The 15,090-nt window shown below is 42.8% G+C and overlaps 2 protein-coding genes across 5 annotated transcripts; both read left to right on the top strand.

Moving 5' to 3' along the window:
• The first annotated feature begins 59 nt into the window (after positions 1–59).
• LOC106516423 (APC membrane recruitment protein 1-like) lies at positions 60–6,622 on the top strand. 2 transcript variants are annotated; one of them, XM_014006779.1, is made up of 3 exons: positions 63–166; positions 243–522; positions 2,072–6,622. In XM_014006779.1, the coding sequence occupies exon 3, from the start codon at positions 2,172–2,174 to the stop codon at positions 5,169–5,171; it is 3,000 nt and encodes a 999-aa protein (XP_013862233.1). In that variant the 5' UTR covers positions 63–166; positions 243–522; positions 2,072–2,171; the 3' UTR covers positions 5,172–6,622. The 2 variants fall into 2 exon arrangements, with proteins under 2 accessions (XP_013862232.1, XP_013862233.1); XM_014006778.1 differs by having other exon boundaries at positions 60–522.
• A 544-nt stretch (positions 6,623–7,166) lies between these two features.
• Positions 7,167–14,867, top strand: LOC106516427 (probable ribonuclease ZC3H12B). Of its 3 annotated transcripts, none has more exons than XM_014006788.1 (6): positions 7,167–7,221; positions 10,507–11,300; positions 11,410–11,549; positions 11,693–11,927; positions 12,182–12,288; positions 12,389–14,867. In XM_014006788.1, exons 2-6 carry the CDS (start codon positions 10,702–10,704, stop codon positions 13,810–13,812), a joined length of 2,505 nt encoding a protein of 834 aa, XP_013862242.1. In that variant the 5' UTR covers positions 7,167–7,221; positions 10,507–10,701; the 3' UTR covers positions 13,813–14,867. The 3 variants fall into 3 exon arrangements, with proteins under 3 accessions (XP_013862242.1, XP_013862240.1, XP_013862241.1); XM_014006786.1 differs by having other exon boundaries at positions 7,185–7,277; XM_014006787.1 differs by lacking the exon at positions 7,167–7,221 and adding an exon at positions 7,564–7,641.
• Positions 14,868–15,090: the final 223 nt, after the last annotated feature.

Here is a 15,090-nt window from a genome sequence, read left to right as displayed (position 1 = left end):
ACATTTTATTAGCATATTTGCAACTCTTTCTTTTTCCTGGTTACACACGTGTTGCGTCACGGACATGCGCACAACGGAGCCAGGAATGGAGGAGGCTTGGGAGAAGTGGAGAGAGGAAGTCATCTCGTTTTGACGCTGTGGTTTTGCTGTGACCACCTGGAGGGGGGTACGTTTGGCTGAGAAGCAGATAAAAACAGTCGAGTCGCCGGTCGGCCTCACTGACCTCCGCCTTTCTTTTATAGTTTTGCTGCGGCGCGACAGTCACGTTACAACCACAAACTGAATGGAAAGGGGGGAACTACAGACTGTGTGTGTCTGAGTATTGTATTTTCAGCAGTCTTGTATGAAGGGGGGAGAGAGTATGGTAGCAAACACCACCTTGATAGCAGCTGGAAACAAATGAAGGCGGTGAAAGCTGCCCCGCGGCCTGCCTCGACCTCCAGCCAGCTAAGTAAAGAAGTTAAAGCCAAGTTAGCTCCGGCTCGGTTCTGGACCTGACCCGTGTGGCCAGGCTGAGTGTCGGTAAGTTCCTTCACCACCCAGTTAGCTGACTGGGTTTGTTGTATTATGGTGTTTGTGTAGAAATTCAGACTGTGTGAAAAGTTCAGCTCCTCTGCAGGTCTTTATGATAAAGCTAACAACATGTAGCCTGTTGCTTCACATTAAAACCTCACGCTGCTAATTTTGTTTGACTAAAACACAATTTATAATATCTAATGAAGTATTCCCACTAGTATTTTCATTTAGCAGCAAACAATAGATTCACAACCAACAGATTATTGCAAACTTACATAATGTTTGTAGCTAGCACCTGGTTTAAAAGCAATTTCTGGTAGATTAATCTAAACCAGAGGAGCCCAAAGTGGGGCCCGTGGGCCAAATTTGGCCCACCAAGCCATTTGATTTGGCCCACCAACAGTTGCCAAAGTTAAAAGGTTGTAACCTGTTATCCTATGTAGAAACACAGTATTTCCATTGGTCAAATGACTGTATAAAAGGGCTGTAGTGAAGGTAGTTTTCATTCATGGTGCTGACTTTATCTTTGATTTATTAGGATTAAACATGACACATGAAATGACAAGAAATATTTTGTTCACATTTAACCTCACATGTAGATTTGCACACTTTATAAGGCCACAAAAACTCAGATTTTATCAATTTATGAAATGCCCCATGAGCCTTTCCTACTTCAGCATATGGCAGACTTTCTCCAAGTACCCAGACTAAAACAAAAGATGGCCATTGCACAGCTTAATCGTTAGAAATAAAGGACTTTACTTTAAAAAGTATTTGTATTTCATGTATTATATTACTTTATTTGGCCCACTGCCCTGGATAGATTTTCATTTTGGCCCCCTCGGGGAAAATGTTTGGGCACCCMTGATCTAAACAGTCTGTTTTCATAATGTATAATATATAGGTTAATGTGGTAGCTATACCTGCATTTATTTGTCCCACACTTTCCTAGCCACAATAATAATTAAAGTAGACTTATAATGTTAAAAGAAAATGTACCTTATATAAACTGTTATTTAGTATTATTTCAGTGCAGAAAAAAATAAACAGATGCATGCATGGTAACGTGTTTTAATCTGGATCTGATTTGGACTGAATTTGATTTATAATTTAGACTTTTAATTTAAACTGCATTACGTATGCTGAATTTTGTCAATCTCTTTTCTCAAAGGATTAAAATCTGTATTCCTTAAAAATGTTTTTTTTTTCATTTTTGTAGTAAAAGAAATATATTGTTGCCTGTTAGTCTGTTTGCCTTAACTTGATGTTTACAGGTTCAGCCCCAAAGCATATCCAGCTTTTTCTATTTTCCTTAAATGAAACCGTTAATTAACTCACCCTACGTTATTTTGAAGACGACTTGACATTTAAGGTCCATAAATGTAAATGATTAGGACCTTAAACCAAAACAGTTTCTGAGATCTGCGTTCTTTTTCTTTTGTGTGTATTTTAAAGTAAGGGTTTCTTCTAGAAATGGACAGAAACCTTATAATTTGAGTGTGTAAATGTGCAGGAACCTTGTAAATCTGATTTCTGATTTTRTTTTTTACTACAGGGCTCCGATAGAGGAAATGCTTCACTTTTCACTCAGCTGATTTTTAAACTTCAACCATTATGACTTTTCCCTGCCTCTTGCTGTTCTAAGTGTAGCTGCCATGACTTCTCACAAAGTTGATGAGCAGCTGAGCGATGGGAAGGATTCGGCCTCGGTCACCTGTCAGCTTCCCCGTCCTGGTCCTGATGGCGTCACGGAGGAGCTTCAGTCAGATTCGGTGACCACGACGGCGAAATCTCCAAAAACATGGAAATTACGGAGGACTGCCTTGACCTTTTTTGGCGTTCGTAGAAGYATCTGCATTTTGCCAAGTTTCTTTGGAGGGAGGATCAAAAATCAGAGCAAGAAGGGAATCTGCAGAAGCAAAACACACGATGGGCTGAGCAAGGTCAGTCATGACGATGGTCCCAGGAGYGGCTACGTCTCGGCTGGAGATCTGGCCTGCCATAGCCAGAGGGACGCAGCAGGAGAGCTCCGCAGCGCCTGCCACAGTGAATGTAGTCACCCCATCACTGACCAGAAATCACTGACTCTTGGCCGGCAGAGAAAAGGTTTTAGGAGCCTTTTTCAAAGTTTTAAGCAGCACAGAGGTCAGAGAAACGCTGAACCGAGTAAGACTGCAGACTCCTCTCCTCTGTGCAAGAAAGAGGTGCCTGTTGTCCAACACACCACCAACCTGTACGCCACCGAGTGCCTTGGAGCTGAACCCGATGTGCCTGATTTTTCAGATGTGATGTGCAATGTCTCAGTTGATGTTACTTGTAGTCATGAAGCTGCAGTAGTAGAACCTTGTACAGAAAGGGCGAGTATAAAGTCTAAGCTCGATGCTCAGGCATGTGATGGTCAACTGGAGGACGTGGATTTAAAGGTAGGAGTGTCCAGTAAATATGAGGAGACTTCTAGGCGTTCCAGTGAGCCCTGTCTGAAAATTCAGGTGGCTTCTGAGCCCGTATTGAAATCTCAAACCACCACCAGCTCATCGGATCAGCTGAACCTTATGTTTGGAGACGTTGCATCGTTGAAGAGCTTCGATTCGCTCACTGGTTGTGGGGACATAATCGCAGATCAGGAGGATGACAGCTTCACGGAAAGCACCGTTTCTGGAGAACGGAGCCGAAATGGAGGGAAGCGGGCCTCTTGTTGTCTTACTTATCAGGGCGGTGGAGAAGAAATGGCCTCACCTGAGGATCTGGATGACACGGGTCTTCGGGACTTCTGGGAAAACAACACGTCGGAGGACGTCCGCTGCACTTGCGATCCAGAGCAGGCAGACGTGACGGAGCTGACGAGTTCTCACAACATGGACACGCTGAACAGCAGCAGCGCTCAGCAGGCWGGTGGCATGGACACCTCCTCCATTGCTGATGATTTAACTCCTCAAAGTGAACATCAGGAGTCKGTTCCGAACAGTGATGAGGGCTATTATGATTCTACCACACCAGGGCCAGACGACGGGCAAGAAAAAAGTGACCGGTTACGAGCAGCTAGTCTTCCCAGGGACAGTTACAGCGGTGATGCTCTCTACGAACTGTTCGCACCTGACGAGAGCCTCATCAGTCCTCATTATGAGAACAAATCACAGCTTCCTGGTTCGAAACACTGTGATTATTTAACTGAGCCTGTCGGAGCAACAAATCCTACCTTTGTTCCTGAAATGAGTCRGTTACAAATAAGTGCTGAATTGTACAAAGACAGTTTTATAGAAATGCCAAGTAAATCCTTGGTGTTGGCACAAAATGTGGTGGGTTTGCAGGAAATGAGGGCGAATAAAAACTGCACCTTGAATTCCAAATCTCAAGCGTTAGTCAGTGTGAATAATATCAAACAAGGAATGTTTAAGGAAAAAGGAAATGCTTCCACTGAGAAAATAAAGTCTGTCAACAGTGACTGTGAAAAAAGGCGGAGAAGTTTATCGTTTGGAAGCACGTCTGACCCAGACTTTGAAACTTTCTGTGAACCCAAAGAGGAACATCTTGAGGAAAACAAACCAGTGGCTTTGCCGTATAAAAACATCAACCATCAGTCCGAGGACTCTACTGCTTACTTGGCAGATGGGCAGACGGTGTGCTTCTCACAAGCGCTCGTGGATTACACCAAACACGCTCAAATGCTGAGCGACTCGGAGATGAACTCCGCCTTCACGCCAAATATGGAGGCCTTACCCACCATAGTCACATTTGACGTTGTGGATCTGCATAACGAGGGGGAATACGACGAGCAAATTCACATGGATCTAGAAGAGGATACATCGCTACCCTTTCAAGAGTTTGAAGAAAGCTACCTACAAAAAGATGCGTTCGCTGAWTGTGACTATCAAATGCTGGAACTGTTTGAACAGAACTTGATCAGCAACACGTGGGCTGTTGCCAGTCTCCCGCGGAACCTAGGCCTAGCGAGAGTGGGCCAGTCCGCACTGAACCCACTGTCCCTGGACAGGAGAAGTAGGTCTTTAGACACAGAAAGCCTTGACACGTACAGCGAGAACGGAGCCGCTCTATGTTCTCGTCCTCAAACCGAAGAGGACTCTGAGAGRGACTGTTCGCTGTATCAGAAGAAGAATGTAGTTCCGTCTGCTTCAGAGGTCAGAGACACCAACAGCACCACAGCCTCGGTGTGGCAAACRAGGTCCGATGTGGCTTTGAGCCTTCCTTTGACAGACGGAGAAATCACTGAAAAAGTCCAGAGTCTTGGTCAACCCAGAGCAGAACACAAGCTGCTCTCCTGGGCATCAAACCATAATTATCTGAAGTCTAAGTCCCAGCTACATTGCTCTAACCCGTCAGACAACTTGAGTGATTTGGTTTCACAGAAAGCAGAACTCTACAGTAAACAGCATCCCCTTCCTTTGACAGATCCTTGTTCACCTCAAAGCTCTTTGGTTTATTCAGGATTGATGGAGGGAGACTTGGATATCAGTGATGAGGTTTTCTTTAAGGCCTCTGCTAGTTTGCAGTCCTGTAATCAGGACAGACCTGTAGCTGGTGGGGAAGATGGTTCTTATAGTCCCCTGAATGCAGCTGCATCTAAAGATGAAACATTAATGGATGTGCTGATCTCTGTGGCCTGCAGTGAACACTCTGAAGCTACCTGCAACTCTTGATCACATATGAGTTAAAGTGGTTTGGGATCTTTATCAATGCGTCAATTTTATCTTTTTTTTTCTCGCACAAATTGTCAATTTTAACAGTTGTTACAGTCATGGACAGAAAGTGAAATTGAATTTAAAACTTTACAGAACTGTGGAGTAACCACACTTCAAGGCCTGGAAGATTATTATTATTTCTTTGCATTTACATGTTATCTCTGTTACATTGCACACAGGTTACACAGGTGGTTGAAGGTATTTATTAAAAATATATAATAATTGCAGTAAAAAAAATCCCACAGTGTAATAACGTCAAGCTTCTGAATGTTATACCCACATATACCCTTACTTTATAAGGCTGTGTTGTCCAATCCTGGTCCTCAAGGACCACCATTCTGCATGATGTAGATGTTTTCCTGCTTTAAAGCAGGTTTTAAAGTTCTGCAGAWGCTCTCAATCATAAATTCAAATCAGTTGTGTTAAAGCAGAGAAATGTCTGAAACATGCAGGGTGGCCCTCGAAGACCAGTATTAAACACCACAGCTGTAAGGATTTTGATCACCAGTCTTGTTTCCTTTGCACAATCTTAACAGAAATGAAACAATGTTTCTTCATTTGTTGCCTTTGAATATGAATGCTTAATGTTTTTAAATGTTTGTGTTGCGTTTACAACCTGTCACTGCTGTATTCAAGACTATTTTAGCCTGGCTTTGTCGTTTTCCTTAATATCAGACCATTATTGTGTTAGATCAATATCTCATGAGCTCCAACACCTTCAGTGTTAGATTTCCATAATATGTATCTATTTTTAGTTTGATCTTGACATGTCCATCAACTGGTTTGACTTTTTGACCCAACAGAAGATAAGCAAATACAGGAAATAATCTGATAGGGATATTTTATGATCTTGATAGTGTTTTAACTTCAGCTGATTTTTACATACCGTAGACAGCTTTGCAAGGCAAAACTACAATATTTGTTTAACTTATTTCACATGCAAATTTAGAAAAATCTAGAACAGATTTRCATATGACACCAAGAAACCTGCTCCGAAGCAGTTAAGGAAAAATAAAATCATAGACAAAAGTAKTTTGAAGAAAAAGGTACAGAATAAGTTTATATTTGCCGCTTGGTTGACAAGAGAGTGTGACTTTTTGTTTTTCTTTTCTTCATTTTTAGCAGTTTGACAACGTGCAAAATTCTTACTGAAATACTGCATTGACATTACWGTACTGGTATGTGTTTTGGTAAAGCTTCATCTTAGGAAACGATACATTTTTATAGCATAATACTGAATATTAGTGAMTTAGTATTTATATTTTCAGCTGTTTTTAGACTGTGTTGTGTACATAATCATTACAAATTGTCATTGTGGTTTTGAATTTTGTTAATTTTTTTCTCAATACCTGTTTTGTCTGAATAGAAAACTGCCTTACACAAAAATAAACATGACATTATATAATTTATTTTGTCCTTTATCTTGTGCTGGTTACTTTTGGGGACATGAGGTACTGTTTATGACAACAACCTGTGTGTGTGTGTGTGTGTGTGTGTGTGTTTGTGTGTGTGTAAGAGAAGGGATGTCTCGGCACAAAAATATTGTGCTCTCATGTTTACTGACGTCTAAAGTGAACTTGCACAAAAACCCCAGTGGAAGTCAGAACTAAGTTGCTGTACTTCCCCTAACACAGCATGTGGTTGAAAATCAGAGTATACATGTGTATTTAAATGCACTTTCTTCTACATGAGTTCCTTTACAGTTAAAACGGTAAAAGCATAATGAGCTAAATTAAGTTCTGTATTTTATTTTCCTGATTTTGGAGCTTATCATCGTGCTTGCACGTGTGTGGAACTGTGACATCTATCAAATCAATCTAAATTCGTCCATTAATAATAATAATAATAATAATAATAAAGTGGTCAGTGAAGGTATTTTGACCCTGTGTTTTTTCACTGTCACATTTCCTCGTTTCCCTCGCCTTATCTGGCAACCCTGTGCAAACTGCGACAGCGCCAATGGCAGCAAAACAGAACTGTTACAGGCGAGGAGGATGTCAGCAACAAGGTGAGGAGATGAGCGCCGTTTGAAGAAGTCGCCCATGGCAGTGACGAGCCTGCACAGTATGTACCGAGTCGTGATGTGTTGTCTTCGTTTCAGCGTCGTCCGGATCATAACGCGGCCGTCAACTTTATATCTAGTTGCGGTAGTACTCTGGCTAAATTGTTAGCAGATGCTCAGCATCTGAGGGCTAGGTATTAGCGGCTAGGCGCTTTAAGTTCACCGCTAGCTGGAGGTGTTGTGTCAAGCTGCGTTCCCCCCCATCAAGATGCGTTCCCCGACCAGGCTCCGCCCAGTCAAGCCGGTGGAAAACCGCAAAGTCGCTTCCCTACGTAGCTGCTTGGACGGGGCGGAGCTGCCGGAGAAACATCTTGACGGGGGAACACATTTCGACACAACACCAAGTTGCCTGACAAGCTGTAATAGGTTAGCGGTGGCTTAAAACAAGCTTTATCCGATCATTTTTTCCTCCACATTAGACCAGCGATTTTACTCAAATTAGTCAGATTTTGCTCAGCCGAGACGATGACACCACATTGAGTTAGCCAATGTTGAAATAGCTCCTAGCGTATGATAATGCATCTCGGGCCTGAAGGTGTCAAAGCAGTTATTTTCTTATTAAATTGTGTCTCGGATGTGGTGTTTAGTGCAGCAGTCGTGGCGTTTGTTTAAAAAAAGTTTAGTAAATTTAACTTGTCACGTGCTGTCACTGTTCATCAGTGTCATCCTTCTGAACTGTTGCTGCTTAAGGATATTAAACACTTCAGTTTTTGTATTGACGTGTCAACTTGTTGGATTTACTCTCAACTACAGTGCTTCAAAAATGAAAACATTGCTTTAAAATGTGGTTTGCTTTTCTTAGCCTCCCTATAGTTCCTTCTATTTTAAACCTTAGTGTGTTTAATCACATTCAGAAAAGCTCAAATTAGTTTTGTGCGTAGATTGTTGCAGAAATCAAGCAGAGCAAAGTTGGTTAGAAGTTAATAAAATAGGGGAGAAGCCGGTTAAAGTTTAAAGACAGTTTGGGTTATTTTTTATCATATCAAATCAATAAAGGATGTGCAGGTTTTGCCTTGATGTAGCTTAACACAAATGTGATGGAAAGTTTTATCATGAGTGTTAATGTCTGCTAAAATGATATAAAGGTTTACTATGACATGTAGATTTAGACATAATGTGCACTTTACAGCTCTGTGGTTTATAAAGCACGTTTTCCCTCAGTGACAGTAGTTTTTTTTTTTACTTGGAAGTGCTGCTTTGACTCATTTGACAAAAGGGAAAATCCTTTGTTTTGTTTGTGCGCATTAGATGGCCCACAAACAGATCCCCTGGTTGGTGTAGTTGAATGGATCGAAGCCAGCGTTCAGCCCTCCAGTTTCAGCAGCTCAAATGTCACTGGTCTAATGAGTCAGATGATGGTAGTAGCGTAGTGCCATCGTCTGATCAAAGCCAAAAAGGTAATAAGATCATAATGTTTTGCATGGCTCTGTGCCCTGGGTGACAGTTTGCTGGGACTTTTCTTTGTTTGCATTGACCAAAAAGCTCACTTCTAATTAATAATATGCATGCAGTCGTCAKGCTTGTAGGAGTAGCTGATTTAAAACTAAAAAACAGTTTTATTTTTGTTGCTGGTGTCTCCCAGAAATAATTAATGTCTTKTAGTTTTGTATTGATTTAGTTTTGGTGAAAGTTTACAGCAAAGTGATGAAAGTACTGTTTTTCCTTTTGAAAATCAGTAATAGGAGAAACCTCTGCTCCGAAACTGGTTTGGATTGATGCAAACACAATCTGCGCAAGGCCGCGCAGCTTCCTGGTGATTTAATTTAGTAAAGACATCAAATCGCTAATATGGACCAATAACAAACTCTAGCGTGGTTCATCTCTGCTCATTGCTGGATTCTGYGTTGGGTCAGCAGTGTAAAAAAGACGTCTCTTCCAGCCTTACTTCACTTGTTGCTATGGAGCAGAGCTACGTTAGATGACGAGCGTGCAGAGACGGTCCAGAGGCCTTGCTGAGAGTAAAGCTTGTGAATCTGGAGGTGGACTGGAAAGCACTGCTACGTTGAGCATGTATTGATATGGTCATGGAATGACTCAAATGGCAGTAGGCAGTGTGAACGGCTCCATGGGATCTGTCACTAATTCTTAAAGCGTCAAACATTCGCCTTATTCAAACCGAAGCTCTAATCAGTGAAAAACGAGGTGTTTATTTAGCTGAAAACTATCTATCCACTTTTCAGTATCTGTGCGTGTCGAGGTTGTTGTCGGTGACGTATTAAAACAGAATCCAGGTCCCTGCAGTGGAGGTGGACTTGTCTATCTCTTGGTGGAGATTTTGTAAAATGCTTTTTGTTTCAGAATCTGCTGCCTAAAGATTTAAAGAGTGGAGTTGGAGTGTTAGTGAAAGTGCTCCGCGTTTACTGGCTGCATGAAAAGAGACGATGAGCCGTGTTTGTGTTAGTCGTGACTGGTAAAAAGGAGTTAGCTGATGACAAGGCTGTGTTGCTAAGCAACCCGCATCATGGGCTGTGCCTCTTGAAGCTTGAAGCTCGCCATACTCTACTTTATGCAAGACAAGAGGAAAGTGAATTCTAATGCGCCCTCTAATAAATCTTAGGAACAGTTTTGGGTTTTTTGGGCAACCGTGTGTGTGTGGAGGAGGAAATAAGCAGCGTTGCATCCTGCAGCCTCCTTTGCAGAGCAGTCGTGCTCCCTGTGGACTCCTGTTCAGTTCTGATTGTCTGTCAGAGAGCTGGAGGCGCAGGGATACACTGCTCAGCCCACACTATCAGGTTATGCTAACTCGTGCGCTCGCTCCATGTGTGACTGGGCTCTAACGTTGCCTGTGTGAGTGGTTGTTTTTTTCTTTTTTTCTTTTTGCGCTCACAAGGAGAGCAGCAGCATTGTTCTGCGGTTGCATTAGCACATTTTGTACCAGACTCTGATTTTCATTTGAAAATCCTTCAGCTGAAGAGACAGCGAAACTGTTGTCTGGTAATATTGGTGTTTTTCTCCCACAAGGTCCAGACGTGGTGCCGGAGAAAATCAGTGGTTTGATCAGGGATTAAAACATCTGGCGTTTGCATACACGCAAAACTAAAAAAGCAGATTTTGTGTGGAAGTTTTCCTGTAGTTTTCACAAGTTTAGAATTTCAAATAGACTGTATATTTTGTCCTTTTCAAAACTACATGCATAAACAAACAAAGTATTTTCTTTTAAAACTTATGAAGTTTAGGTTTAGCAGCATACAATCTGTCCTGACCTTTGTATTTTTGCTTTTTTTTTTTCAGAATTATGTAGTTTCAGTTCGCCTGCTCAAATAGAGGAAACCACATTACTTTGGCTATAAAAAGGATTTCAAGCGCTAAGATCCAACAGCGAATATGATTCTTTGGCTGCGGCAGCGGTGAGGAAGCATGGAGCGGAATCCTGGGATGTCGAGACGAACGTGATGACAGCATGGTCCATGGTGGAGAAGCTCAAAAATGGAAAAACGCCCATGCAGGGAGGAGAACATTGACTCGAGAGAGACCCGGCATGCTGCCGACGAGTCTGAGGACGGAAGCAGCTCAGAGAGCGAGTTGGAGGAGCAGCAGCCCACGAGGGCTCAGGTGAGCAGCAACGGCTGTAAGAGGAGGGAGCCCTTGGCCATCACCAAACCCCACCGTCAGCTCTGTCGCTCACCATGCCTCGACCGGCCCAGTTTTTCTCAGAGCAGCACCGTGCAGGATTTTCGCGACGATGACGCCAGCGCAGCACCAGGGCTTAAACTTGCCATTGGAAGAGAGTATCAGTCAAAGATGGAGTTTGCTCTGAAGTTGGGCTATTCAGGAGAACAGGTGGAGGCGGTGCTCAACAAGTTGGGTGCTGCGGCGCTGATTAACGACGTTCTTGCTGAGTTGGTGCGGCTTGGAAACAAAGTGGAGCCTGAACTTCAACCGTGCAGCAGCACGTTCACGTCAGTATCACATCCTTCCTGTGTTAAAGAAGCTGCTAGTCCTGAAGTTTCAGTGGAAGATGACTCTGTGGATATCTATGACAACCTCAGGCCCATCGTCATTGATGGTTCAAATGTGGCTATGAGGTAAGAAACTTGTAAACACAAACATGCACATACATTTAGGACTATTTGTACTGATGGATGTCCRTTCCTTTAGTCGTTGGGAGACCTTACACTAGGTTGTGTTTTCTAGTCACGGGAACAAAGAGGTATTCTCCTGCCGTGGTATCCAGCTTGCTGTCGATTGGTTTTTGGAAAAAGGGCATAAAGACATCACTGTGTTTGTCCCAGCCTGGAGAAAGGAGCAATCTAGACCTGACGCCCTCATCACAGGTACTACAAGAGTGTTTATGCAGCTGCCGGCCATTCATAATACCCAAAATGTCCCATTGAAGTTCCCCGAATAAAAAGCTGAAACTGCCACTTGTCTGTTTTTGACAAGACTTATCCAGAGGTTGAATCGTTTTCTCTTTCAGATCAGGAAATTTTGCGCAAGCTAGAGAAACAGAAGATCCTGGTTTTCACCCCGTCTCGAAGAGTTCAGGGCCGAAGAGTGGTGTGCTATGACGATCGCTTCATAGTGAAGCTGGCGTTTGATTCTGATGGAATTATTGTGTCGAATGACAACTACAGGGACTTGCAAAACGAGAAGCCAGAGTGGAAGAAGTTTATTGAAGAGCGCCTCCTGATGTATTCATTTGTTAACGACAAGTAAGAAAACCTGGTTTAATTTTTATTACGGCCAAGTTGTGTAAAATACTTGGACTGCTAATAGAGATGCTCTTTATTAGAAATGTCACATTTATTACAAAACAAAGTATTTTATGTGCATGTTGGTAACTTGTATTAACGTAAAATTTTTAATGCAGTTTAAGATTATCTGCTTGTGGCATTCACTGGTAACGTACAAAAAACACTTTGCTCCGCCTGTAATTTAGTTGCTTTTGGCTGGTTGTTTTTATTAGGTTCATGCCGCCTGATGACCCACTGGGAAGACACGGGCCAAGCTTAGAAAATTTTCTCCGCAAGAGACCAGTTGTTCCAGAATACAAGAAACAGCCTTGCCCCTATGGTAAGTGTTTTTAAGCAGTTTCTCAATAGTTGTTCTTTTCTTCTAGAATGATTTAAACARTCCATGTTCACCACTTGGATCGTTCTTTCTTTTAAACCAGGGAAAAAGTGCACATACGGACATAAGTGCAAATACTATCATCCCGAGCGTGTCAACCAACCGCTGCGCTCTGTGGCTGATGAACTGCGAGCCTTTGCCAAACTGTCTGCAGTAAAAACAATGAGCGAGGGGGCTTTAGTTAAATGTGGCACAGGTCCAGCAGCTGTAAAGGGTGATGGCAGCTCTGAAGCCAAACGCGTGGCACCCAAACGTCAGTCTGACCCCAGCATTCGCTCAGTGGCCTGTGAACCTCCAGAGGCGCTCTCTGTTGTTCGGAAGTCTGAGACAAATTCAGTGCCTTCCCTCGTGTCTGCTCTCAGCGTRCCCACCATGCAGCCTGCCAAGAGCCACGCAGCTGGAGCCTTGAACACACGATCTGCCAGCAGCCCAGTTCCAGGTTCTCTGCAGTTTGCTCACAACTCCCTAGAGCACATGTCCAGTGTTCAGTACCCCCCCATTTTAGTCACCAACAGCCACGGCGCCTCTGTCACATACGGCGAACAGTTCCTGAAGTATGACTCGGTTAGCGATCATGGATACTATTCACTCCACAGTGATTTTTCAAATATGAGCATGAGCAGCATGCATAATGTGGACAGTTTCTGTAGCATGGAGCACGAGCATGTGTATCAGAGAAATCCCAGCCACTGCGCCGAATCCTGCCTCAGCCACTCCAACAGTGACTCGTTCTCCTCTTACGGGGACATGTACCCAAGCTCCGTGGACAGCAGCTTGGAGGAGAGCATCAAAGGACAGCAGCAAGCTCCTGCACAGAGTCGGATGCAGGCCTTCTCCCGTGGATTTCGTCATGAAGCKCTGTCCAGAGTGCAGAGCTACGGACCGGAGGAGCCCAAACAATGTCCCCACAAGCAGTCCGAAGCTCACCTGGCGCCACATATCCAGCATGCAGCTGTGGGAGCCCGGTCCAGCTGTCCTGGAGACTACCCGCTCACTCAAAATGTCCTCCCGCCTTTGTCCTCCCAGCCAACGCGGTCTCTAGGCATGACTCGCATGGACAGCATATCAGATTCAAGGCTATACGACAGCAACCCAATGAGACAGAGGCGACCGCCGCTGTGCCGCGAGCAGCATGCGAGCTGGGACCCCCTGCCCTGTGGGAACGAGTCCTTWGGATATCACTCATATCCGCTCAGTAACAGCTTGATGCCATGTTGCGAGCGAGTGATGGTCCGCAGCATGCCAGACAAAATGGAACAAATCTGGAACTCGCCGTGGGAGACCCCATCTGCAGTCGAACACCAAGAGCGGTACGTTATTCCAGATCACCAGTATCAGACATACAGGAACCTTTGTAATATCTTTCCTGCTTACATAGTCCACTCAGTCATGGAGAAGAACCCTCAATTGACAGATCCACAACAGCTGGCTGCTGTCATTGTTACAAAACTGAGGTCAGGACACTGAGCAGCTATAAAGGAGTAATTTGATTACCAATTAGGCACTTGTTAAATGTTGCTTCAGTGTGCAACATCTGCCCTCAGGAGCTACTAATGTTGTTTTGTGTTTCTGGTGGGAACTGTGGCGCTCAGAATAAATATTGCTAGGATGGCACAATACAAAATCTTTTCTATAAAGGGAGGTGAAACCTAAAGGATGCAAATGGATACATTTTTAGGGAACTTATTCATGAAACATTCACACTACCTGATCAGGAGCAACAGTACATTTTAGAGATTTCTAATCCCCCCCCCCCCTCTTTTTTAAACAAATACCGGAAATTTAAATTTTGATGTTGAGAGTCTGATTGTTTGCACTGTTTCAACATGTATTTAACACAAGCTGGCTAAATTTGTTGTGGCTGTTTTAAAGTTTGCTAGATACAAATTAGGTTAGGGAAAGAAGTGTCGCTAAAATTAAAGATCTAAAAAACATGACATTAAGTAGTGTGTCACTAGAAAAATGCCTTCAGAAAAGCATTTAGTTTTAAAACAGGTTTCCTGTAAATAAAATTTGAAAAATTGCTTTAAGAATTAAAATTTTTATCAACAAGTTGGAATAAGATTTAGAATGACTTCATATATTGATAAATTTGTAGAATCTAGAAATATTATTTACATTTAAATTATTTCCCCAGTGCAGAGTTAATACTATATAAAGTTTGTGAAGACTAACGGACTAAAGTCCAGCCTTGTTCTAATCCTAAATAATGTTTTGTTTATGGACGGCCTCCTTCACTCTCTATGATGACCTCGTTACTCTTCCATGTCCTACACAAGAACTAAAGATTGACTAAAACAAGTTTTTCTGATGTCAGTCTTTACACATCAGGTCTGATGCTTTTTTACATTTCTGGCCACTATTTTTCACACAACAATCATTTCCTCTACTTAAATAAATGTCTGTTTAACAACCCCTCAAGAAGTTGTTCAAATAAAAACTATATATAGAAGAGCTTTCTCACTTTTTTGTTGTGAGCTACAGTACAGTAAGCTGGTTATAGCAGCTGCTGATCTTCATTTCTCTGTATATCAGCAAATTAATCATTCTGTTTTAATTAGAATGTGGCTGGATTGTGGCAAATTTGGAAAACCTCCAGCAATCATGACGTTGCTACACTTGCCAATTAGGTTTTCTTATAATTCTGTTATTTTTCTGTTTTTCCCTCAAATGCTCTCCTTGATCCTCACCACTCTAGGTATACGCTTGTCCTGGCCTCACTCGAGATACAGCTATGTACAATAG

This window comes from Austrofundulus limnaeus, unplaced genomic scaffold (assembly GCF_001266775.1).
Source record: "Austrofundulus limnaeus strain Quisiro unplaced genomic scaffold, Austrofundulus_limnaeus-1.0 Scaffold37, whole genome shotgun sequence".
Classification (NCBI taxonomy): domain Eukaryota; kingdom Metazoa; phylum Chordata; class Actinopteri; order Cyprinodontiformes; family Rivulidae; genus Austrofundulus; species Austrofundulus limnaeus.
The sequence above is the reverse complement of the archived record's forward strand: the minus strand, read 5'-3'. Positions and strand labels throughout refer to the sequence as shown.